This window comes from Armigeres subalbatus, chromosome 3 (genome assembly GCF_024139115.2).
Source record: "Armigeres subalbatus isolate Guangzhou_Male chromosome 3, GZ_Asu_2, whole genome shotgun sequence".
In the NCBI taxonomy this organism is placed as follows: Eukaryota; Metazoa; Arthropoda; class Insecta; order Diptera; family Culicidae; genus Armigeres; species Armigeres subalbatus.
In genome coordinates this window covers 240,492,433-240,517,285 of record NC_085141.1, presented here as the reverse complement: position 1 = coordinate 240,517,285, position 24,853 = coordinate 240,492,433, and the positions used below count along the sequence as shown (strand labels likewise).

The following is a 24,853-nucleotide window of genomic DNA, read 5'->3' as shown; positions in this document are numbered from 1 at the left end:
CAAAATATAACACATGATTGCTTTTTATTAGTAACCGTTTGATGTTATCAGCTCATCCATTGCTTCGCTGCATATTTTATTTTCTCCGATACTAAACAACTAACATTTAATCTTATTCAATAAATATAACGCTACACAATTAAAATATTCGAACATATTGTCGCAGAAACACAATCAATACTCTAATTCAACTGAACTTCTTTTTACTCCTCTCGCTGGAACTTTGTGAACAAAAGGAATACTTGTTCGAGGCTTGTTTGGCCAATCGAATAATCCTCTACGTTGAGTGATCGTTTGCAGTTCTCCATCATACCAAATATTTGCGACCATTTCAAGTCTTGCGATTGAACGTAGTATGTGAGCAAATCTTGGTATTCTTCCCTGTAAATATAATCGCTTGAATTAGTTTCAATCAATCGTTAGAACAGATAAGACTTACTTCAACTGTGCGCAGCTAAAATTCACCGTTACAAAGTCTTTTATTTTCTGCAAATCAGACACATCCGAAACCGATTCTTCCTTCTCCTTATGAGCGGAGTCCATTTTCTTCGCTTTGATAATCAACACAAATCCTTGGGAAAACTTGTTCTTCAAGTGTTGCGTTGACCCAATGCACTTGAACTCCCCGTTCACCATAATGGCGAGCCGCGTGCACAGTGCCTCACATTCCTCCATGCTGTGGGACGTTAGCACGATTGTCTTCCCACTGTCCCGCACACGGCAGACTCCGTTCCACAGATTTCTCTTCGCCCCAGGATCCATCCCCGACGTGGGCTCGTCCAAATAAATAACCGATGGATTTCCCAGCAGAGCCAGCGCCGTGCTTAACTTTCGCTTGTTGCCTCCGCTGTAGGCCTTCACCTGCTTGTCCAGATGCTTCACGAAGCCGAACTCTTTCGCCAGAAATAGCGTTATCTGGGGGATTGTATCATCCGGCACTCCCCGCAGCAGGGAGAACAGTTTCAGCGTTTCCCGCCCGGTCAGGTCCTCTATCAGTGCATCGAACTGGGGGCAATAACCGATGTGCTTGTGGACCTTCTTCAAGCTGGTTTTCAGACTGTTTCCCTTGATCCAAGCGTTGCCGAAAGAAATGGATTCGTCGCCGGCCAGCATTTTGAAAGTGGTTGTTTTCCCGGCACCGTTAGCACCGAGTAGACCGAAGCATTCGTAGCTGAAATGTGCAAATATGATGAGAAGGTGTACTTGTTTTGGGTTCAGGTGTAAATTAAAGTATTTATTAGGATATTAGAAATTATTGCCATTTGTTACTTCATAATTTATGCAATGTAGAGTTATGAGGAATATTTACACAATTCGCGTGAATTTATTTCTATTTATTTCTATCTACAAACAAGTAAATTCGTGTAACAAAAAGTAAGATGATAATTGTTTCCAAGACAATTTTTTATATTTATAATCCGAATTCATGAATTCAGTTTAAAAACAGGATAATCAATCTAGCGGTGATGGTGCCTTTCTCGTGGAGTGATTTAGTTAGTACCAATACGTATACTGCCGTTCTACGCATAATTGTCCCATGTTACTTTGATGAAAAAATCCAAACTCGAATCAGATTGTCCCACCAATTTTAGAATTGATTGGATCTTGAAATTTAACAAATATTTTTGGGATGTTATCAGCGTAGGCAACACTTTTCCAGGACATAAAACAGACCACTACTTATTTAAACGATTTTCAGTCTCACTTATCATCAAACAATAACTTCATTGTTTCAGTGGGACAAATTGACTCGAGTTTGAGATTTTTCATTAAAGGTAACATGGGACAATTATGCGTAGAACGGCAGTATAAATATACAGTAAATTTAAAATATTAGCACCAAAATGTTTTTCATTACATTAAAAAAACTGCAAAATTCGGTTGTAGGCACCCTTATTGATTACCTATATGTTCTTTCGAATTCCCATGGAAATTTGTTCGTATTTTTTTTGTATTCTATGAAAATTTCGAAAATGTTGGAAATGTTTCGAATTTCCAAGAGAAATTATTTGGAATTTCCGCAGAAAATACTTTAAAATTTCCGTAAGAAATTCTTCAGAATTACCACGGGAAATTGTTCAGAATTTTCACGAGAAGTACTTCGGAATTTCCACAAACAAATCTTAGGAATATCCGCGAGAAACTCTTAGGAGTTTTCACGAAGAATTCTCTGGAATTTTCGTGAGAAATTCTCCAGGATTTCCACATTCTTCAGATTATCCAAGAAAAAATCTACAGGAATTTTACGTTATACTTTTCACGGAAAACTCTTAAGAATTCGGAATTTTGAAGGATTTTTTTATATATTTATATATAATTCTTTGTATTGTTTCTAATAAACTATTCGGAAGTTCCACAAGAAATTGTACACAAAAAAAAAAGAGTCGTTTGGCCGAAACGCATTCGATGGAAAGCCATTTGGCCGAAAACCACGTCAAATTTCTTTGGTAGAATTAGAAGTTTACCGAAACTGTTATTAAGTCGAAAACGGTTTGGCCTAAAATGTTATTAGGCCGAAAGCGGTTGGCCAAAAAGGAAGTACGGCTGACAGAACCTATGTCCGAAATGGACATGTACACGAAAAATCTGTTTACCTTTATCCAGTTTTCCGCGAGCGGTAATGGCCGCCAGCTTACCTGCGGGTTAGTCTCTGATTTGACGTTTCTGGAGGTCAACTGCACCCACCATTCGAGCATTTTAATCAATGTGGTATATAAGAAGGCTTGAATTCACTGAATCAGTACCTTCTTATATGCAACATTGGTCAAAATGCTCGGAGCGGTGGGTGCAGTTGACCTCCAGAAACGTCAAATCAGAGACTGACCCGCAGGCAAGCTGGCGGCCATTACCGCTCGCGGAAAACTGGGTAGGTTATTCGGCCGAACTGTTCCTGTGAATGTTATGTGAATGTGTCGCCAGCACTAAATTGTATTCCGACTTCCGACGTTTTATTGTCTATCCGGAATAAATTTATACCGCTTTTTATACCGAAGTTGGATTTTTCTCCAGATACAGGCAACTTTCCCAACTTCGGAAATAGTGCGCTGGATACGCCTAAAGATGCGCTAAACAACGCATCAATTAGTTTGACAAATAAAACTTCGGAAGAAAGTTCGGTTCGGAAGTCCCGACTTCCGAATTCTAACTTGGTGCTACGCCGACAATACTTCCGAACTTACTTCCGACATCATGAACGTCAGAACAAAATTTGAATTTGCTACCAAAACATTGTCGGAAGAGCGTTCGGAAGTGTGGAAATCGACTTCCGAACCTCAATTTGGTGCCAGCGACGTCGTCAGCGACAAAAGAAGCTCGTTTTTGTGACAGATAACACCGTGCAGTGCTGCATATTTGTTTTATTTTTCCGTGTGAATCTCGTCGGAAGTAGGCCTTGCTGCCAGTTCATCAGCGTCATATAAACAGTTTTGGTCTAAATGCACAATATGGTCCAACCGGTTTTATGGCCGAAAATGTCATTTGCTGAACTACTATTTATTTATTTTTTTCAATATGTTTTACGCGATACATGTGTCACTGGTCCTAGTGTGATATTGTTTCAATTTAAATAGACAATTAGGTTTCGCAAATACCTCAGTTGAAATCACGACTGTGACAACCTTATATTGAATTCGTTCCCAGCTTTGAGAAGTTCATTCTTGTCATCACCGAAAGAATTTGAAGCTAGTTCTAGTTAATATATGCGCCGTGAAGTTTCTGGTCTCCAGATATGGATTAATTTGATTACTATGTTTCTTATGACTACACTAAATACGGGCTGGATTCGAATAATCTGGTAGTTTGCTTATCCAATTGATAATGGTGGCACGAGCAGGCTTGTTGTAAGCAAAAGATACCTCGAACTGTTCGTGTAATAACAAGCAGTCTGCAATGGGTAACTGGAGCTGCAGTAGAGCTAACACTTTCCAACTCCCGGACTAAATCTGACTGTAAAATTATGTGAAACAGATAGCTTTCATAACATCACTGCCAGCCAGTGGTGGGTAGTTTATATACGCACCCACACACAATTACATTTTTAGTTGCACGGCCCTTTTTGCCAAACGACCGTACAAACGGCATTTTCGACCATTAATGAACTGTTCGGAAAAACGTTATTTTCATATTCGGCCAAAGAACTTTCGGCCTTGTTGCCAACCGGCTTTTCCAGTCGTTTGGAAAAAAGTCATTCGGCGAAAACCAGTTTGTTCGAATGCAACTTGGCTAAATAGCACGGTAAACCAGAATTCCATTCGGTCTAATTTAACGTTTGACCGAAATGGTTATTAGGTTATTAGTAGGGATCCTATATTAAGAGATGTGCGAATACTTTTGCAGACGATTTAGCAACGCTGTTACTTTTGTAAACAAACGCTGCCAGCACTTGCCGCAGTGAAAAATGTTTAGGCTTGCACATGACTTTACATTCGAAGACACCTTTTGATTATTTTGTCTATCCTCTAGCAGTGCATTTTCGCTAAAATTAAAGAGCAATACGAATGAACACGATATAACGCATAAACTAGACTACTTTTACTTACGAAAGCAAAACAAATTGTTTGTTCAATAAAACTTTTCATAAAATCTATTTCACCAAAATCGCAATACCTTTCGATCTGCAACAATAACGATGTTCATTTGGCTCAGATTTTGACAGTTCTCAATGCTCGATTGGCTCAAGATGGCCGCTTTCGCATATCTCTGAATGTAGGATCCCTAGTTATTAGGCAATATAAGGCCGAATAAGTAATTCAACCGAAAAGTCGTATACCCTAACAGGTCATATGGCCGAAAAAGCTGTATGGCTGAAATAGATTTAGCTAACGTTTACTCATCCTTCTCTTTCAAGCGCTTCGGAAGAATTTCGTGAAAACAAAACCTATCTTTTCTGTGCGCGTGCAAGAAAAAGATGACTAAACGCTAGCAAGCCTTATACTCGTTTGGTTGAAAAAGGCGTTTGGTAGAAATGTCATTTGTCTAAACATATCATTTGGCCGATAAAACGCTTGACGGAATAGGTCATGTGACCGAAAATAAAAAGCTTGTGCCATCATGTGTCAGTGTTTTCTGAGAAAATTTAGAAGCGTTTTCCGAAGATATTTCAAAGAGCTTTCTGAGAATATTTTGAAGCATCCCAGGAGATTCCAAACAGTTGTGTGAGGACGCTTGTCAAGAAAGTTCCTCGAGAAATTTCGAAGCGTTTCCCGAAAAATTACGAAATGTTTCCAAGGGAATTTCGAAACGTTTTCGGGGAATTTTTATAGCATTTCCCGCATTTCCCGAGGAAATTCCGAAGAGTTTCCAAAAGAAAGTTTAAGAGGCGACTCTCTTTCTCTAGGAAGTTTTGAATCGTTTCTGGAGGAAAATTTGGAGGGTTGCCTGAAGAAGTTCCGAAACGTTTCCCGAAGAAATTTCAAAGTGCTTCCTAAAAAAAATACAAGGAGTATTCTGAGAAAATGTTGAAGCATTTCCCGTGGAAATTCAGATGAGTTTCTCGAAAAAAATTAAAGCATTTCTTGAGGAAATTCCGAAGAGCTTTCCAAAGTATAACGATGCGTTACTTGAGGAAATTTGAAACCTTTTTAGAGGAAATTTCGAAGCGTTTTCTGGAGAAATTCCTAAGAGTTTTTTTGAGAATATTTTGAAGCGTTCGTCGGATTTCCGCAAAGTTCCTTGAGGAATTTCAAAGCGTTTTCCGAAAAATTACGAAATGTTTCCCAAGTAAATTTTGAAGCATTTCTCGGGTAACTTTTCAAGCGTTTCCCGAGGAAATTTCGAAGAGTTTCCCGGAAAAAATTCTGAAGGGTTTCAAAAAAAAATTCTAAACGATGAAGCGTTTCCTGAAGAAATTCCAAAGAGTTTCTCGAAGAAATTCCGGAAAAATTTCCAAGGAAAAAAAGATGAAGCATGTCTTTAGAAAATGTTGAGCCATTTCTAGAGTTGAGAGAAGCATTTACCAAAGAAATTCCGATTAGTTTTCTGAGTATGAAGAGTTTCTTGAAGAAGTATCAAAGCGTTCCTCGAGGAAGTTCAGAAAAAAATACCAACAAATAACGAGGCGTTTTCTAAGGAAATTTTTAGTTGTTTCTCGAGGGAATTTCGAAGCGAAATTCCGATTAGTTTTCTGATAAAAATTTGAAGCGTTTCCCGTTCCCGATCCTCGAGGAAATTCCGAAAAAATTACAAATAAGGAAATTTCGATCCATTTCTCGAGGAGATTGCGAAGAAATTTTCAAGGAAATTACGACGCGTTTCCTAAGGAAATTTTTAAGCGTTTCTAAAAAAAAATCGAAGCGTTTTCCGAAGAAATTCCGAAGAGTATCGCGGGGAAACTTCGATGCGTTAGCCGGGAAATTTCCGCAGAGCTCCTCAAGAAATTTCGAAGCGTTTCCCTGAAAAAATCCGAAATGTTTTTCAAGTAAAACTCGAAGCGGTTCTCCGGGATTTTTTCAAGCATTTCCCGAGGGAATTTCGAAGAATTTCCAGAAGAAAATCCGAAGGGTTTCAAGAGGAAAATTCGAAGCGTTTCGCGGAGAAATTCCAAAGAGTTTTCTGAGAAAATTTCGAAGCGTTTCCGAGGATATTCCGAAGAGTTATATTCGTTTCGCGAAGAAATTTTGAAGAGTTTTCTGAAACGTTTCCCGAGGGTATTCCGAATAATTTCCCGAAGAAATTGCAAAGCATTTCTCGAGTAAATTCCGAAAAATGTTCTAAGGAAATTCCAAATCGTTTCCTGAGGAGCCGTTGTCAAGGAAATTTCGAAACGTTTCCCGAAGAAATTCCAAAGAGTTTCACGAGAAAATTTCGATGCGTTCGTCGGGAAATTTTTGCCTCCAGGAATTTCGTAGACATTTTTTTTTTTCAAAGAATCCGAAATATTTCCCAAGAAAATTCCGAAGAAGTTCCGAAGAGTTTTTAGTAGGATCAGATGTATAATGCAACGTACATACCAGTCAAGCAATTTGACAAACATTGACTCCGCCCCCAAGAAAACGCTTCGGTTGCTATTTTGTTTGAACGTGTGTGAAGTTGTTCGAACAGACGAGCTCGGTGGTCTAGTGGCTATCGCTTCTGCCTCATAAGCAGGAGGTCGTGGGTTCAATTCCAGGCTCGTCCCTTTCCTACTTTATATTTCTATCTTAGTTCTTTCTGTGTTTCACGTCTATACCAAAACGATTCCTACTGTTATAACCTTCCACGAAATCCCAAAACCTCCCGTGGCACCTATGAGAGGTCGTAGAGTTCTCTGCATCTTTCTTCAGTAGATGTCCAACAAACCATCCTTCCCCTTCCTCAGCATTCGCAAGGACGTGGCCAGGACAGATCTCGACTATTGGAGAGTGCATTGCTTCCATCTAAGAGATAGTGATAAGTCCCAAATCAATATCTGTGGTAACGGTTGACTCTCATAGAATAGTCTTGGCTTGTACCACCTACGAATTTGTGCAAACTGCTAAATGCTAAATGCTAATGCTAATGCTAACGTGTGTGAAGTTGTTCGAACAACCAGTTGACAGTTGGCGGCTCGGTTGGAAAAAATTAAAACGGTTTGATTTTGGTTTGAGTTGTCGGGGGCGGAGTCAAGGTTCGCCGAACATGTTTGAGCACTTGTAGTGAAGTTGCACAAACCCCCATATATTTTTTGATGGTTGGTGCTCAAGTTGACGCTTCGGTCGTTCGTGTGTGATATTGTTGGTCGACGCTTCGGAAGCGTTTCCCGATGAAAACAAAACCTATCTTCTCCATGCGCTTGAAAGAGAAGGATGAGTAAACGTCAGCAAGCTCTATTACGATCATCCCGAAAAGTTTCTTGCTGGATGGAATCAAAATATCTTACAATCTAAGGTCGCTCGCTACACGTTTAAACGAATACAAATGGTATATTCTAATTGGATAATAACTGAATGCAAATAAGACAATGAAGTAAAATGAATATTGTTTTGGACTCATTATAAAAAGTGCAAAAAAAGATAGCACAATGAAAACAAAAACAAAAATGACTAGCGTGCAAATAGAATAAAACATAAACAAAAGATTGAATTTTGATACTCAATTAGAAAATATACTCTAGCAAAATTATATTTAAAGATGGATTTTCAATTTAAATCTCGTTATCGGAATTGACATTTGATTTAGAGATGTTCATTGATTTGTATTGAATTGGGATGAGATTTCCATTGGATCTGGATTTGAATTGAGATTTGGGTTGTATTTGGACTGGATTTTTATTGCACTTGGATTGGATTTGCAATAGACTCAGATTAAATTTGGATTGTATGAATATTAGATTTGAAAGAGTATTTGAATTGACAAGATTTGTGTTGGATTTGATTTGGACTGGATATGTATTGAATCTGGATTGGATTTGAATTGGATTTACAATAGATTCAGATTAAATGTAGATTGGATTTAATATAAATTTGAATTAGTATTTCAGTGCATTTGGTAAGATTTCGATTGGATTTGAATTGTACTTGAATTTGGATTGGATTTGATTTGCACTAAATTTGAATTGAATTTGGATTGGATTCGATTCGGACTGGATTTTGTTTAAGTTTGGATTGGATTTGGATTGGACTCGGATTAAATTGGATTTGAAATGGATTGCATTCAGATTAAATTTAGATTGGATTATGATTAGATCTGGCTGAGTATTTATTTGGATTGGATTTGAAATGGATTTGGATTGGATTCGGATTAAATTGGCTTTGAATTGGAATGGATTCAGATTAAATTTGGATTGGATAAAGATTATATTTAAATGAGTGATTTAATTTGGCTACATTTGGTTTGAATTGGATTTGGATTAAATGTGGGTTGGATTTGATTTGAATTTGGATTGGCTTGGGGTGAAAGTGCCATTGGATCTGGATTTGAATTGGTATTTAATTTGGATTTGTATTGAATTATGATTAGATTCAGGTTAAATTTGGATTGGATGAAGATCAGATTTAAATGAGTAATTGAATTGGCTAGATTTGTGTTGGATTGGATTTGGACTGTATTTGGATTGGATTTGTAATGAATGTGGATTGGATTTGGATTGGATTGGATTTGCAATAGATTCAGATTAAATTTAGATTGGATTTGAATTAAATTTGAAAAAGTATTTCAGTGGATTTGGCTAGATTTGGATTGGATTTGAATTGTACTTGAATTTGTTTTAATAAATACTCCCCCAAAACAATTAGAAAATTCCCATAAAAAAATAGAAAATTGCCAATAAAGAAATCAGGGTATGAGCAATAAATAAATATAAAATTTCCACAAATAAAACAAAATTTCCATAAACACACAAAACAAAACAAAAATAAATAAGCACTTTTAAAAGCAAAAATTGCAATTATAAAAGAAGAATTTTCCATAAAAAAAATTAAATGTTCCACGAAAAAAAAATACAAAATTTCCATAAATAAATCTATATGAGCAATAAAAAATTACAAAATTTTCCACAAAACAAATATATTTTTTCCATAAAAAAATTAAAAGTTTCCACAAAATGATCAATACAGAGCAATAAAAAAATTCCATAAAGAAATATAAAAAAGCAATCAAACTGTGCTTTTTTTCCATAGATGACCCCTTTTTAAAAGCGTTTAAAATTCATGTAAAATTTCACCAGCTTCATTGCTTTCTTGTATTTTTTATGGAAATGCTCTTATTTTTTTATTGCTCTTCATTGATTATTTTGTAAAAAAATATTTTTTTACGGAAAAAATATATTTATTTTGTGGAAAATTTTGTGATTGTTTTTTGCTGATATTGATTTATTTATGGAAATTTTGTATTTGTTCTAATGGAACTTCTTTCTTTATGGAAAATTCTTCTTTTATAATTGCAATTTTTGCTTTTAAAAGTGCTTATTTATTTTTGTTTTGTGGAAAATTCTTAATAGTTTATGGAAATTTTGTTTTATTTGTGGAAATTTTATAATTATTTATTGCTCATACCCTGATTTTTTTATTGGCAGTTTCCTAATTTTCCATAGAAAATTTCTAATTCTAGATGGAAATTTTATTTAGCTGCCATTTAGATTGGATTTGATTTGGACTAAATTTGGATTGGATTTGAATTCGATTTGGATTGGATTCAGATTAAATTTGGATTGGATTAAGAGATTTGAATGAGTTTTTATTTGGATTTGGCTATGTTTGAATTGGATTTGATTCGGATTAAATTTGAATTGGACTTGGATAGGATTCGGATTATATTGGATTTGAATTGGATTTGGATTCAGATTGAATTTGGATTGGAATAAAGATTAGATTTGAATGAGTAATTGAATTTAGATTGAATTTGATTGGATTGGATTTTGGAATATATTTCATTAGCTATGGCTAGATTTTAGTTATTTCATTGGATTTGGCTAGATTTGGATTGGATTTGAATTGTACTTGGATTTGATGTGGATTTTATTTGGACTATTTTTTTTACTTGATTTGAATTGGGATGATATTTCGATTGGACTTGGATTTTAATAGGGATTTGGATTGACGTTGGATTGGACTTGGATTGGATTTGCATTGGTTATGGATTGGCTTCGGACGGGATTTGGATTGAATTTGGATTGGATTTGATTTGGATTCAGATTATATTTGGATTGGATAAAGATTAAATTTAGATTAGATAAGATTATATTTGAATGAGAAATTGGATTTGGCTAGATTGGGGTTGGATTGGATTTAGATATGATTGAGCATTTTATTAAATATGGCTTGGATTTGGATGAAGTTTAATTTGGATTGGACTTGGATTCGATTGGAATTGGATTTGAATTGGTTTTCGACTTTATTTGAACAGAGTGTTTGATTTGAGTTGGATTTGGATTGCATTAGGATTGGATTGGACTAAAATTGAATTTGGTGATCTGAAGCTTTTTCGGCTTCATTGTGTTATGGTTCAAATAATGTTTGCATAAACTTTTCATAAAATTTTGAATTATACGTTCACTACATTCCTGTAGAGTAGAGGAGGAGAAGAATGTAGTAGATAAGATCAGGTCTATAATGAGTCGGAAACAATATTCATTTTACTTCATTGTCTTATTTGCATTCAGTTATTATCCAATTAGAATATACTCTTTTGTATTCGTGTAGCGAGTGACCTTAGATTGTAAGATATTTTGATTCCATCCAGCAAGAAACTTTTCGGGATGATCGTGTGAGAGCGAAATGACAATCAGTATGCTGACTATTGTTGCGACGAACGGCCGAGACTACAAATCTCGGTCGGGTCACGACAGAGTTGTCTGAGATAATGTTGAAGCGTTTCTCGACAAAATACCGAAGAACTTTCCAGGGAAATTACGAATTGTTTCCTAAGGTAATTTTGAACCGTTTCTCGAGGAAACTTTGGAGTGTTTCCCGAATAAATTCCGAAGAGTTTTTGGAGAAAATTTTGAAGCGTTTCGCGAGGAAATTCCGAAGAATTTCTCGAAGAAATTTCAAAGCATTTCTCGAATAAATTTCAAAACGTTTCTTGAACTCCGAAAAGAAATCCAAGCAGGGTTTGCAGAAATCGCTCTGAATAGATAACGAACAACGACAAAAGAAAGGCAAAAACTGTTCCGAATCACAACAAGCCATGATAACAAATTTATCAAACTTATATACAAGTGCGAAAAAATACAGAATCGGATAGGCAGCCCCCACAGAAAAATGGTGATTCTCGCTTTGTTTTCGCTCCTTTCGTGTTGGTTACTGCACAGCTGTGTAGAACAAATTGAAATGCATCATCCGAGCCAGTGCTCCCCGTATTTGGAGCTTTCTAAAAGAAATTTATCATGGGGTATAGCCTCCCGAATCAGTTCTCTATCATGACAGCTAGCTTGAGCTTGAGCTTGAGCTTGATTGACTGCTCGTAGTCTCTACTCCATTATGACCAGATCAGCTGTTCTTGCACAGGGAACCAACAGATGTTTGCTTGGGACTAGCACATATCTTCAATGTACAAGTACTGGTGATCTCATTTGTTAGGTCATACTGGCGCCTGCCACGTCAGAATGCAAGTCAATGTAGGGAAGGGGGAGGAAATGATGATGCAATCACTCGCCCACTGCAAGCCGAATATACCTCTGCACTTGCCACGAGTTCATGCGGAATTTGTTGGAATTTCTGGGTTAGGTTGGAGAGGCAGAGGTCCGTCTTGGTTAACGAGCTGCCAATGTGATAGATAGGAGAAGGTAACTCATGGAATTTCTGATTGGATGTAGGAAACGAGCTCTATAGTTCATTTCCAATTCTAGCAGATTACTGTTAGAATACTCAAGTTGAAGGTATAGGAATAGTAATGGAAAAGGTATGGAAGTCCATTTCCAGTTCTAGCGATTGCTAGAACATGAGAAATAAAGAGAATGATACAAAGTAGGAGAATGGAACGGACCCTGGGATTGAACCCACGACCTCCTGCGTATGAGGCAGAAGCAGTAGCCATATGTCTACCAAGTCCGCACAGTTCTTTATCATGACAGCTTGCGAAAAAAGTCTCTCGCGGTATGCTACATATTGTATATGTATACAGAGATGATAAGTGAGAGACTTGATCTTTCTCTTTAGGATTCAATCCCTGAATCCAAGGTAATTACGAGGTGTTTCCTGAGGAAATTTTGGACCGTTTCTCGACGAAATTTTAAAGTAATTTTTGACAGTTCATATTAATTTTTATTTGCTGAGCGTTCGGTAATCCAAAAAATTACCGGGCTCATTACCGAACTCTCAGCTGTTTGAAAACCCGGTAAAATTCACCGACCGCAGTAATCTGAGTTTACCATTCAAGAATTGATTGATTATCGGTAAACACTAACTATTTTTTTGAGATTTTTACATACTTAAAATTCGAAATTTTACGATTGCCGAAAATCCAACAGCCGGGATCTCGGCAATAATTTCGACGAATCTCGATAAAAAGAGATTTCGGTAAACTTTTCCGAGTTATAATCGTTACCGAGATCTCGGTAAAAAGTCAACTTTGCCAAATTTCGGTAAAATTTTGACGAAATTTCGGTAAAAAAAAGTTACCGAATTTCGGTAAAAAAAATTACCGAGATCTCGGTTGTTGGAATCTCGGCGAAAATTTTGCTGAGGTCGTACCGAGTGTACGTACTGTCACAAAATCTTGCCCCTCCCCCTCAAACTGTGGACGTCATTTTTGAGCGACCTGTTGACCAAACTTCCCCTAAATAATGGAAATAATGGTGAGGCGTTTCGTCTTTTCTAATGCGATTTTTCAATGCATTTTATAATGAACGAAAAGACATCCTCACTATTAGGCCGATAAGCTTGTCCTCCCGTTCTGCTGAAAACATTGGAAAAAATAATAGATGAACATATAAAGTCATCATATTTAACCCAAATACCGTTAATCAAATACCAATTCGCTTATCTGAAAGGTAAATCATCAGTAACCGATGTAATGCAGTTGTTATAAAATTAGAAATAATCTTTTGAAGCAAACGAAATGTTCCTTGCTGCTTTCTTAGATATAGAGGGAGCTTTTGACAATACTTCTCATAATTCTATAAAAAAGGCAATGTCGAATCGCGGTTTCAATCAATGCTTTGTAGGTTGGATTAAAACAATGTTAACAGAAAGAGAAATTCGTGTTAGAGGAATCAAAGGGTACCAACAAGGAGGGGTTTTATCATCTTTACTGTGGTCTTTGATAGTAGATGATCTTCCCAAATACATGATAGCCCAGGGCTTCGAAGTAGTTGGTTTCGCTGACGATATTGTCATAATAGTACGAGGCAAATACAATGACATTATCGCCAACAGAAACTGCAAACTGCTTTAAACTATGTCTCCACGTGGTGCGATAAAGAAGGATTGAGTGAAAATCCTTCCAAAACTATTGTGACTTTTACGAGTAAAAGGCAATTCTCACTAAACAACATTATACTGAAAGTAACAGATTTGGAAATCAACTGCACTAAATACTTTGCTGTACATGCTTCCTCTGCACCAAATTGTACAATTAAAAGCTGAAAAGAGCGCTTTGAGGATCAGAAGATAGATTACCATGGGAAGTTGGCCATCCGTATTCCAAGCGGAAGTTCATGCAATTCTAGAGTGTTCTGTAATATGTTTGCGTAGAAACTACAGACACTCAAATATATGCATAATGTTCGATAGCCAAGCAGCTTTGAGTGCTCTAAAGTCGGCAACATGCACTTCAAAACAAGTTTGGGAATGCATTCAGTCCCTCTGAAAATTGTCTTGTCGCAACCAAGTCAATCTTTATTGGGTTCCAGGACACTGTGGAATAGATGGTAATGAAAAAATCCAAAATGCGGGCGAGTCTCGGATCATCAAGTCGGTTAACAGGACCGGAACCTTTCCGCAGCTTGCCAACGTATGAATCTAAAGGTATGGGAATCTATGAAACAGAAACCAATTTTAAAAACACAACCAATGCCTGGAAATCGAAACGCTTTATCACTCCAAATGTTTCCATGACTCGCAACATTTTAGTATTATCTAAACGAGACCCAAGCACTTAAACGGGTCTCATTACAGGCCATTGTCCGAGTCGATACCATTTGAAGCTTATAGGAAAACTTCAAAATGATCTGTGTCGCTTCTGTGACATAGAAAAAGAAGATTGGGAGCATCTAGTATGCCGTTGTTTGACTATTTTTCGAACAAGACGAAAATTCTTCACCAAAGGGCTTGTAGTAGAACCACTTGAGGTTGGTAGAAAATTTCCCATTCCGTTAGTGCATTTCATTCTAAAAGCTGAGACGTGTTGGGGAGAAGCCGTTAATCAAACAATGGCACTCACTTCCAATAGCGAAACGTCACAAATATGGCCTCCGCTCGCTTTCAAATCCACTTCTAAAAAAATCTTTATTCCTGCCAAATTTGAGCATAATTAGTTATAGAAAACCCCGTGACAATAATAGAACAAAACCGCCATTTCCCCAATTGGTTTTTCTTTTGACGATAACAAAGTAATTTTCCCATCAGTAGTGTGCTCAGATCTAAGGCTTTTCATTGCCTATATAAAAATTGAATTCTACAAAGTTATGGCAAAAATAGCTAACTGTGCTGACCACCGGGCAACTGCCCTTATCATTTTCCTAATCTATGTAAAATAAAGATTTGGACACAGTCTTACAATACTTATTTTTACCAATATTACCTGTTGATTCCCACGCTCAGTTGATCGACGGCCAAGAATCGTTTGTAGTATTTTGTCATGTTATGAGCAACTAAATTGGTGTCCTGTATTTGCGCCTCCGTCATTGCATCTATTCGTTCCTTCTCCGTTCGTACATCCGAATCCAAATCCTGTCTATTTTTGTCTAATTTGTATTGACTTCTGTAATACCACTCCCTGATTTTGTGTATCAGTACTTTCAGGACTTGGAAATCAAGTAAAAACAAAAGCGTAAAATACACCACAGTCATGACCAAACTGTAGTACAAATGTCGCCCAATTCCAGGTCGTTCCCACTGCATGTAATGCAGATTTTCATCGCAAATGGGCAAGGCCGTTACACCTGGCGGTCGTGGCGCTTCGCACATGCTGATCGTCAGTGACATGCGGCTCAGGTTGACTATCGCATCGCAAAGAGTGAAGTGAGGGAATATCAGGAAAACCGCCGACAGCGTTTCTGAGAGCTCGTTCAATTCGAACATATCCGTACCCAGCAGAAAGACGAATATGAACAGGGCAGTTCCGGTAACGATGAAGGCGACACTGAGGCGAATGAAAGCTGATGACGGTACCGTGTAATAAAGTGTTGTGATGTAGGTCAATGGCAGCGCTGGAAGCCCAACAAACAAAAGAATGGCATAAACCCGAAAAACTTCATCTCCGGTACTGAAACCGGGTTCCTGGAAACAGGCAATGGTTGCAATGATGAACAAACAAACGATGCAATACGTGAAGTAATCCCAAATGAAGCCAGTAAACCAGTACGCAAAACGATTCACACCGCTTACGAACTGGAGCAGCTTGGCTTTGGTCACTCGCTCTCGGATGTAAAATATTACGTAGAATCCTAACACGAAGGCCATGCTGAAGCCCGTGTTGTAAGCCAGCTGGAAGCCCAAATTGTTATGAGCTCGGCTCATCTGCATCTGTAATGTAATTGTGTTCAATGATAAAACTGGCATGGTCTTCTTATTCACTGTGCAATGACGACCTCTTAATATTTTCATATATGTTATGTAGCAAGAATGGTTCGATTAAATACTTACTCTGGTATCATCTGTGTAAGGAAGAGGATGGTTCGCAACATCGATTCGAAAAGCCGTTGAGTTAGCAAAAGTTCTGAGCAGTGCGTTGTGCATGGTGGCTAACGAGATCGCAGGAGAATGGAGTGCCTCATTGTTGAACCATGCTGTGTAGTTGTTGTTCAGTACACTGGCACCGATAACATAGAGCCGGTTGACCACGATAAGGTTCTCATTTGCAAGTAGCAGAAACACCTTAACTATGTATTTTCTTATCAAGCTAACGACCAGACCTTCCGTCCATCGTAGATGGTATAAATAATTTTCCAATACTCTGTCCAATTGAATACAAATTAAATGAAGTGGATCCTATTCTATTTAAAATCAATATTTAGCACTTACATTTGTGTCAATTCACTCCGCTGTTGCACTGGATCCACCTGCACCAGCGTCACTGATGGGTTGTGCTGTCTGATAGTTAAAGTACGGCGTGGCAAATCGCGTGACCCAATCCAGCCTCGGACAACCACAATCGTAACTGACACAAACAAGATTGGGATTCCAATTTGCACCAAGAGCAGGAACCAGTTTCGATAGGTCTGATACATTTTCTTCAAGAATAATGCTTTAGTCTGACACCAGAAAAGACGGAACCCTTCCAGAAGCTCGTAATCTCCCACACTCGAGTTCGATTCTAAATCGGTGGAATTTGTGGCCAGACTGGACACGCTCACCGCGTCACTAATATGGGTCGAATCCGAACCAACCTTCATGAATACCTCCTCTAGCGTAGTCAGTGATATCCCAAAGTCAAATATTTGCAACGCCTCACAATTATTTTCCAGCTCTTCGAGCATCGGTTGGAATCTGTGTGAATATTCTTCGTGCAATAAATACGACAGTTCTGATCCAATGCTTGACTCCACAGTTATATCCGGGATATGATTTTTGAGGAGATCCGTTACTGCATTTACATCGCATTCCGCGGATTTAACACAAATCAATCGATATCCAACGCCGTATTTCTTCTTCAGGAAAAATGAAGATCCAACCGCTTTCAGCTTACCATCGGCCATGATTGCTATTCTGTCACCTAGCATGTCCGCTTCGTCCATGAAGTGCGTCGATAAAATCAATGTCCGACGAGTTTTTTCAGCAATCAACAAATCCCAAAGGGCTCTTCTCGCTGCAGGATCCATCCCCGATGTCGGTTCATCGCAAAGTACAACTTTCGATCCAGCACACAAAGCGATGCCAACGCACAATTTTCTTTTCATGCCGCCCGACAAACTCGAAGCCCGAGCATTGGATTTATCGATTAGTTCCAATGATTTGACATACTTTTCTGTTTCGTACACTACCTGAATCTTCGACAAGCCTTTCAACCTCCCATAAAAGTAGAGATGCTCCCGTACCGTGAGCTGATCAAACAGGATATTGTGCTGGGGACAATATCCCAATGAGTTCCTAATGCTTGGCATATCATGTCGAATATCGTAGCCCCAAATTTCCGCCGTTCCCGACGATGGCCGCTTCATACCGGTAAGCATAGACATAGTGGTCGTCTTTCCGGCACCATTGTGGCCCAACAATGCAGTAATGTGACCTTCGAACATGTTAAACGTCAACCCTTCGACGGCTACCTTCTTGTTGGAGTAGACTTTGCGCAGCGATTTGATTCTGATGCGTACTGGACGACCTTTAGGATCATCCTCTATGTTTTCGTTTCTGGGCGCCGCTTCATCGTCTGTCGATTCTGGAAAAAAATTGACAAAAAATACTCTCAAACTTTTCATTTTTTCTCTTTTTTTCTCATTTTTTTAAATGGTATTTTTTGGTATTTTCGGCATTAACATGAAGATGTAATAATTAGCCACCCTATAACCAGAGACCGGCGGAGTGAAAAACTGTCGAAATGGCAACGTATGAAAATGCATGAAATCGTGAAAATGATATTGGCATCACTTGGACTTTTTGCTTGCTTCTTATGGGTGCAAAAAGTAAACAAGTCGAATTGGAACCGTTTTTGACGGTTCGATTGGAAACAATATGGCGTCTTCGCCGATCTCTTATTGTAGTATTTCTAGTAATAATGGGCTCCCTAATAATCATAGATCTTAATGAAACTGGTTCTCAACATGTGTTTCAGATGTTTATAAGAGAATTACTTTCAGCCTAATCAAAGATTTATCGACCTTGCAAACATAAATAGTTTTTATCCGCAAAAAAAAAATATATCCAATTTAGCCCAAGAGTTGATCTTTGCTAGCTAGATGCGGCTCACGATAGTAACCTGCCCGAACGAACCAAAGAACTTGAAATGTGAATTATTGAGATCATGACTGATCCAGCCCTAGCAAATTAAATGGTTGTGAGGCTTCTAACGATAGGTTAGGTACAAAAAATAAATTGTGGCTCTCCTTAACCGTGCGGTAAGATCCGAGGCTACAAATCAAAATCATGCTGAGAGTGGCTGGGTTCGATTCACGGTGCTGGTCTCTGGGCATAAAAGTACCAAATCGGTCTGGAGCCCAGACCAGTTGGTCTACTCAGTCATTTGGGCTCAGTACAAAATCAAAAACAACCCATGGTGTTCATATAAGCTTTTCTTACATTTTTTGTATAAGAATCTAATAATTTCGCATATGCCCAGTTCTTATACAGGTTTTGGTAGCTTCTTATACAGAATTGTTCGAAAATCTAACAACTGCCGGTTGGGTGATAGTTTGGACATATCTAAATCGTGAATCATGCGCAGGGCCTCTAAGTACTTGTATGGACACTTTCTTCTTCATCATCTTCTTGTTCTCTTATAAACATCTTCTTTGTAGATCAGACTAGTAATGTGAGGTTATTAGTAAGCCATTTGAGGAATAAGAGAAGGTGCAGTAAAATCAGCAAGGTCTGAATTCCCATCATCATGCAGTACAGAGCTCGTATAACACGATTTATGGCACAATTTGAGGTCAAACGTGTTATGTTTTGTCGATTACAGGCATACCTATATCACAGACAAACAGACGTAACAGCTTGAACATTTTGCTGAAAAATCCATCGCTCAACTTTTCTACCACCAGCGAGCATGTTACACGAAACAATGTTTCGTATGACATTGTCACCAGAAGGCGCTAGAGTGAAATGTCAAACTCGAAGGATTACGACGCTAGCGCCTCTAGTTGTGAAACGCACAATCGATCAAATTCAAATTGATCCTTGAAGTCATGGTCGATGGTAATTTCTCTAGTGTTACGTTTGTTTGTCTGTGCCTATATAGTACGTACCCTCGATTGTACGTACATTTTACCTCGATAGTACGTACAAATTTTTTTTTTTTTTAGTTCAATTTTCTGTACGATTTTAGTAAAAAATTGAATATGCTTTGATCATGGCACATGCGGGGTCCTTCATATGTTACGTAATAATTTCACAACTGATTTAAACACCATTGTGAGGTTATAATGAATTTAGTAGCAAAACTTTGAAAAAAGCAGCGTGTCATAAATGTTTGCCATAGTCTTACGTAACACATATTATAGGGTAGAGAACCATTTGGGCAGCACTCCCTATTCCCGTCAGCAACGTTCATTACTCGAGTACATTACAACCGAATTACTTGTTTTTTAGTACATGGTTAGTATCTGTCGATATCTAGTGATGTACAAACAATCAAGCCATTTGGTTGGAACGCGGTCGAGTTATTAACGTTGTGGACGGGAATAGGGGGTGCTGCCCAAATGGTCCCGCTCCCTACTATCATTTTGAACAATTGAAGGAACATCTGAAACAGCTGAGCGATGCGGAGCGCGTCCAAGCCCTCATAAAGCAGAATATCAGCAAGAGGAATTCTTTTGTCTTGGACGCGTGAGTATGTCATCGGCATAAGAGTGTTATCTTCTATACAATAAAAATGAAATGGTCTGTGTTCGTATCCGCATAACTCGAAAACGGCTGGATGAATTTTCTTCATTCCTATTTATATGGTTTATATGATATTTATTTTTGCGAAAATTATTAGTTAAGTTGAGTAAATCGTGAAAAACTAAAATAAAGATTTGTATGAGAATTTCGTATGGGTAGTTAACAACGCGCATTTTCGCCTACTATGCAGGACAACGTCTGCCGGGTCGACTAGTCAGCAATAATTGAAATTTTATGGGTATGATTTTCTTAGAAATCAGATTAGCAATTGAACAATTATTATGTTTATGAATTATTGTATCTATCAAGGAAATTAGTTCCAGTTCTAAACCGAGGAGTAAATTAATTCCATCATGGGAATGGTGATTCATAAAATTGAATTGTCGGCAAGATATTTTATTGTTTAATTAAGTTTACATTAAGTTTAGTTCAACAATTTTTTTCTTGGGAAACAAATTAGCAGCGAAAATTTCCTCAGAGACGTCTTACTGGGATTTCCGAAGAAGTTTATCCTAGAACAATAGTTCCAGGGGTTCTTCCTGGGACACCTTGGTAGTTTGGTCGAAAATTCCATACATGATTTAACTCAATATTCTATCTAGACCTGCGCGCCGATTGAAATTTTATCGACGGTGAGGCGTGATAGATCATTTTCAACCAGTGGCAGTGGTGGTGGTGATTAGCGGCAGCGTGAATCAATTTCGTGTATTACAAGTTTTCCGGAATTTATCTGGATGTTCATCCAGGAATTCCTCCGGAAGTTTCTCCGGGAATTCCTACGGGAGTTTTTCCAGATATTTCTCTGAAAGTTCTTCCAGGAATTCCTCTGGAAATTCCTTCAGGAATTCCTCCGGAAGTTCCTCTAGGAATTTCTCCGCGAATTTTTACGAAATTTCTCCGAACATCCATCTTAAATTATAGCCAAATATTTCTCCGTTAATCCTTCCAAATATACCCTCTAAATTCCATTATTTTCTCGGTAATTTCTTCAGCAATTCACTTAGGAATTCTCTTAGAAATTTCCACATCCCCTTTCTCAGAACTTCCATCAGAAAATCATTCAGAAATTCCCATGTAAACTCCTCCGCGCATTCTCGCTGGAATTACTCCAGAAATTCCATCAAGATCTTTCCATTAATTAATTTGAGTACATTCCGGAAATTCTCATTGAATTTCTTCAGAAACTCACGTGGAAGCCATTGACACTCACGCCCCGGGAATTCTTCCGGAAATTCCTGCAAGAGCTCTCCCGGAAAATTGTTCCCGTTTTTTTCTTCGGGAATTCACTTGGAAATTCCATGCAAAATTCGTCTGCAAATTCATCTGGCTACAAAAATTAAATTTCGTCAAAACCAATTTACCAGAAATGCCATACTCGCGCGAACCTACTGCCTGCATTTTTTCTAGCGCTTGATTTGTTCGCGTGTACGGGCAGAGCAATGACAAAATCTCGCGCTTTCATAGGGGCGTATCTGTATTGATCGATTTCTCCTAATCGATTTTATATTTTGTTAATAACTCAATTATTTCAAAAGCTACAACCGTGATAATTGATTCTGGTGCAAGATACAATCATCTTTTATCATACCAAACCATTAAATCATCGACAAACTAGCGCAATTCAGTACAATAATAAAAAGAAAACATCGACGAAATGAAATCGATCTATACAGTTTCGCCCCTATGAAACTAAGCGCGAGAAATGTGTTCTTGCTCGAACATCCGTGAGAATCATGTTCCGACACTCAAAATAATTGTCACTTTAATTCCACTATAAAAAGTCATGTAGACTTTAAAAATCGAAACTTTCATCGTTCTTACTGGAATCAAATAAAACTGACTCAAATCACAAGTGCATCTTAATAAGAAATGTAGTGGAATTCATCAAGAAACATAGAAAATAATATCTATATACTCTTCTAGTGAATTCTACTCAAAATGAATGTATGAAAAATATATGAGTGGGGTTCTCAGAGCGAAATGTACGTTTATTAACAATCGCTAATGAAACATTTTGCAGAAGCATTATGAGAACGATTTGCAAAAAACATGTTTGAGTTTGAATTAATTTTCTACTCGCTCCTAGTGGGCGGGATATCAATTACAGGGATATCATAGAAAAAAAATCGAAGTTTCACTTAAAATTTAAGTACATGGCCAATCGAAAATTCACTTAAATTTTATTTTATTTTCTAGTGAATCGAGAATAATAGAATAATGAGTGCCATCAAAAGATATTTTAGTTACTAGATAAAGATTGTCGCTTCGGTTCCCTTTGTTCTGCTGTCCGAAACATGTGTGGTACATACCTGTCAAATCGTATGGATTTTCCTTCTTTGACATTTAGCTCCCCTATCCTCGCCAGCAAAAGATGTTCCGGACAGCGACGACAGCGACAATCTTTATCTAGTAACTAAAATATCTTTTGTGCCATCACTAATAAATCATTTAACTTTTACACACGAAACTACATGGAAAATATCTGCATATGTTTTCAAGTAGCTTCTAAGTGAAAATTATTTTGAGTGGAGGTTGGTTTATGACATTTTGCAAATTAACCCGAATGACTCGCGAAGCTCCACGAACATTTTTCGGGGTTCGCTTTTCTGTTTTCTCTGCGAGTAGTAGGTAAGCCAGAAAACGCCAAAAAAGTGTTCGCCAGTATTTTGCGTGGCCTACTTCTTGTTTTATGAGCAAGGTTCACAGATTTCCATCACTGGTCAAAACTCTTTCGGAATTACCTACAAAAATTCCCCTAGAAATTCCTCTGGAAATTATTTAAGGGATTCTCCCGGAAGATCCTGCAGCCATTCTCAAAATTTCTACGGTATTTTGCTTAAAATTTCTATAAAAAATCATCCAAAATGCCCTTCAGTATTTTCCGAGATTTTTTTCCAGGAATTCGCAGCGATATCTTAAAACAATTACCCCGAAAATTCTTCGAGAAACTCTCTCACTTTTTATTCCAGAAATTCCTCCATGTATTCCCCAAAAAATCCGCCAATAATTTCCCCGGAAATTACTTGAAGAACTTCTTCAGAAATTTCTTTTAAAGTTCCCCCGAAAAGTTCTTCAAGAATTATCCGGGAATTCGCTTCGGAATTCCCACAGAATTTTCTCAAATTATTCTGCAGAAAATTCCTTCAAGTTCTTTTTTCAGGAAGCATAGGAGTATCCGAAATCATTTCCTAAAGAATTTCCTAAAGTAATTTTTGAGTTTGAGTTTCGAAAAATCTTGATGGATTTACCTATGGATTTCCTGGAGATATTTCCTAAAGATTTTTCAGAGGACAATATTTATGAATATCAAAACAAATTTCAAATAAAGTTTTGGAATAATTTTAAATTAAAATACGAAAAAAATTCTAGTAGAATTTCAGAGGGTGTTCTTGGAGTAATTCCTTAGTTTCCTGAAGAACAAACCCACATTTTCAGAAAAAAGTATCTTTATGTTTGGCCGAGAATGTGTTGAATAGTGGCCACGTCGCACTTTTTGGCCAGAGATCCACGCTAGTTGCAGTTTGTGAGTAGATCAACATCCAATGATTTAGATTTAAATACTTAATCGACAGACACCAGTGGTATCTCAATTCATCAAGCTGATACCGATCAAGTATATAAAAGTCGGCCCACCAGGCCTCCTATCAAAAAATCGTTTTTGAAGTTTATAGCCTTTTCGTTACCTATTGTTGTACGAGAAAGGCATAAACGATTCTACAGACGAGAAAATTGAAATCGCTTTGGTAAAGAATATTTGGATATTGTTGTAGGGAGTGAGTGCTAGTAATGGACCCCTTAACGACGGAAACTTACTTCAATCACTTCGCTAGAGTAAGACTCATGACAAATTACCATTCTGCAGCACTAGATGACAAGCAACAGGTATTGCCTGATTTTCTCAAAGTTGCACGCGGCGAACCCTTCATGAAAGGTACCGCCGCGCTTTCTGCACCCCGTTTACTTGATTCTTATGGGTGAATAGCATTGCGGTGTATCGTTTGGCGCGGCCGTACCTTTCGACAATCATTCGCCGCGTGAAGTTTTGTGCAAGTACCCATTTGGGAACATTACAAACGCCGCGCAGTGTATCATATCCAGGAAATCTTTTTTTACTACTAAACTACTACATTCATTTTTACTACTAAAATATGTATTTTAAAATTATGTAGCCAGGTTGCCTATTATGGCCACCCCGGGTCCATAATACGCAACATCGAGTTTGTTTACATACGTATTATGGTCCCCCCATTTGATTTACATGTTCCATTTCCACATGTTCCTGTTGCCTATTATGGACCCCCCCCTTCTGTGCTAGTAATGGACCCTCTAGCACGTTTACATTCATAAATTAGTTAATTTAACTAAATTTCAGTCTCCCAGTGCAAAACAATTGTATGGAACTACTACCCTGATAAGTGAAGCAACTTTATCCTATGGAAGTTTGCAGGAAATTGTAGATTCAAGCGTAAACTCTCGGTTTTTGTTCAGGGGGTCCATTATACGCACGGGGTCCATTACTAGCACTCACTCCCTACGAGAAAGGCATAAACGATTCTACAGACGAGAAAATTAAAATTGCTTTGGTGAGGAAGCATCAATAATGGAGCCAATAGAATCGCAACGACAGTGACAGCTCAGGACATCCTTAAAGCATTCCATTTACATAAAATCTATAGGTGGAATCCATAAAATACGCACGTAAAATGTTGTGATCCACCCCCAATCGTCACTTTTTGTAGTAACATGCATAATTATGCATG

General features: G+C 37.8%; 1 protein-coding gene across 2 annotated transcripts in view; it reads right to left on the bottom strand.

The window, feature by feature from the left end:
• LOC134221251 (phospholipid-transporting ATPase ABCA1-like) overlaps positions 1 to 24,853 on the bottom strand; it is a 33,149-nt gene continuing 8,296 nt past the window's right edge. For both annotated transcript variants that reach the window (XM_062700444.1, XM_062700443.1), the window contains exons 4-8: positions 16,578 to 17,931; positions 16,200 to 16,509; positions 15,136 to 16,079; positions 440 to 1,171; positions 1 to 381 (exon numbers count right to left, since the gene is read on the bottom strand). In XM_062700444.1, coding sequence (XP_062556428.1) covers positions 204 to 381; positions 440 to 1,171; positions 15,136 to 16,079; positions 16,200 to 16,509; positions 16,578 to 17,931 — 3,518 coding nt within the window. In that variant the 3' untranslated portion in view covers positions 1 to 203. The remainder of the gene's footprint in view (positions 382 to 439; positions 1,172 to 15,135; positions 16,080 to 16,199; positions 16,510 to 16,577; positions 17,932 to 24,853) is intronic.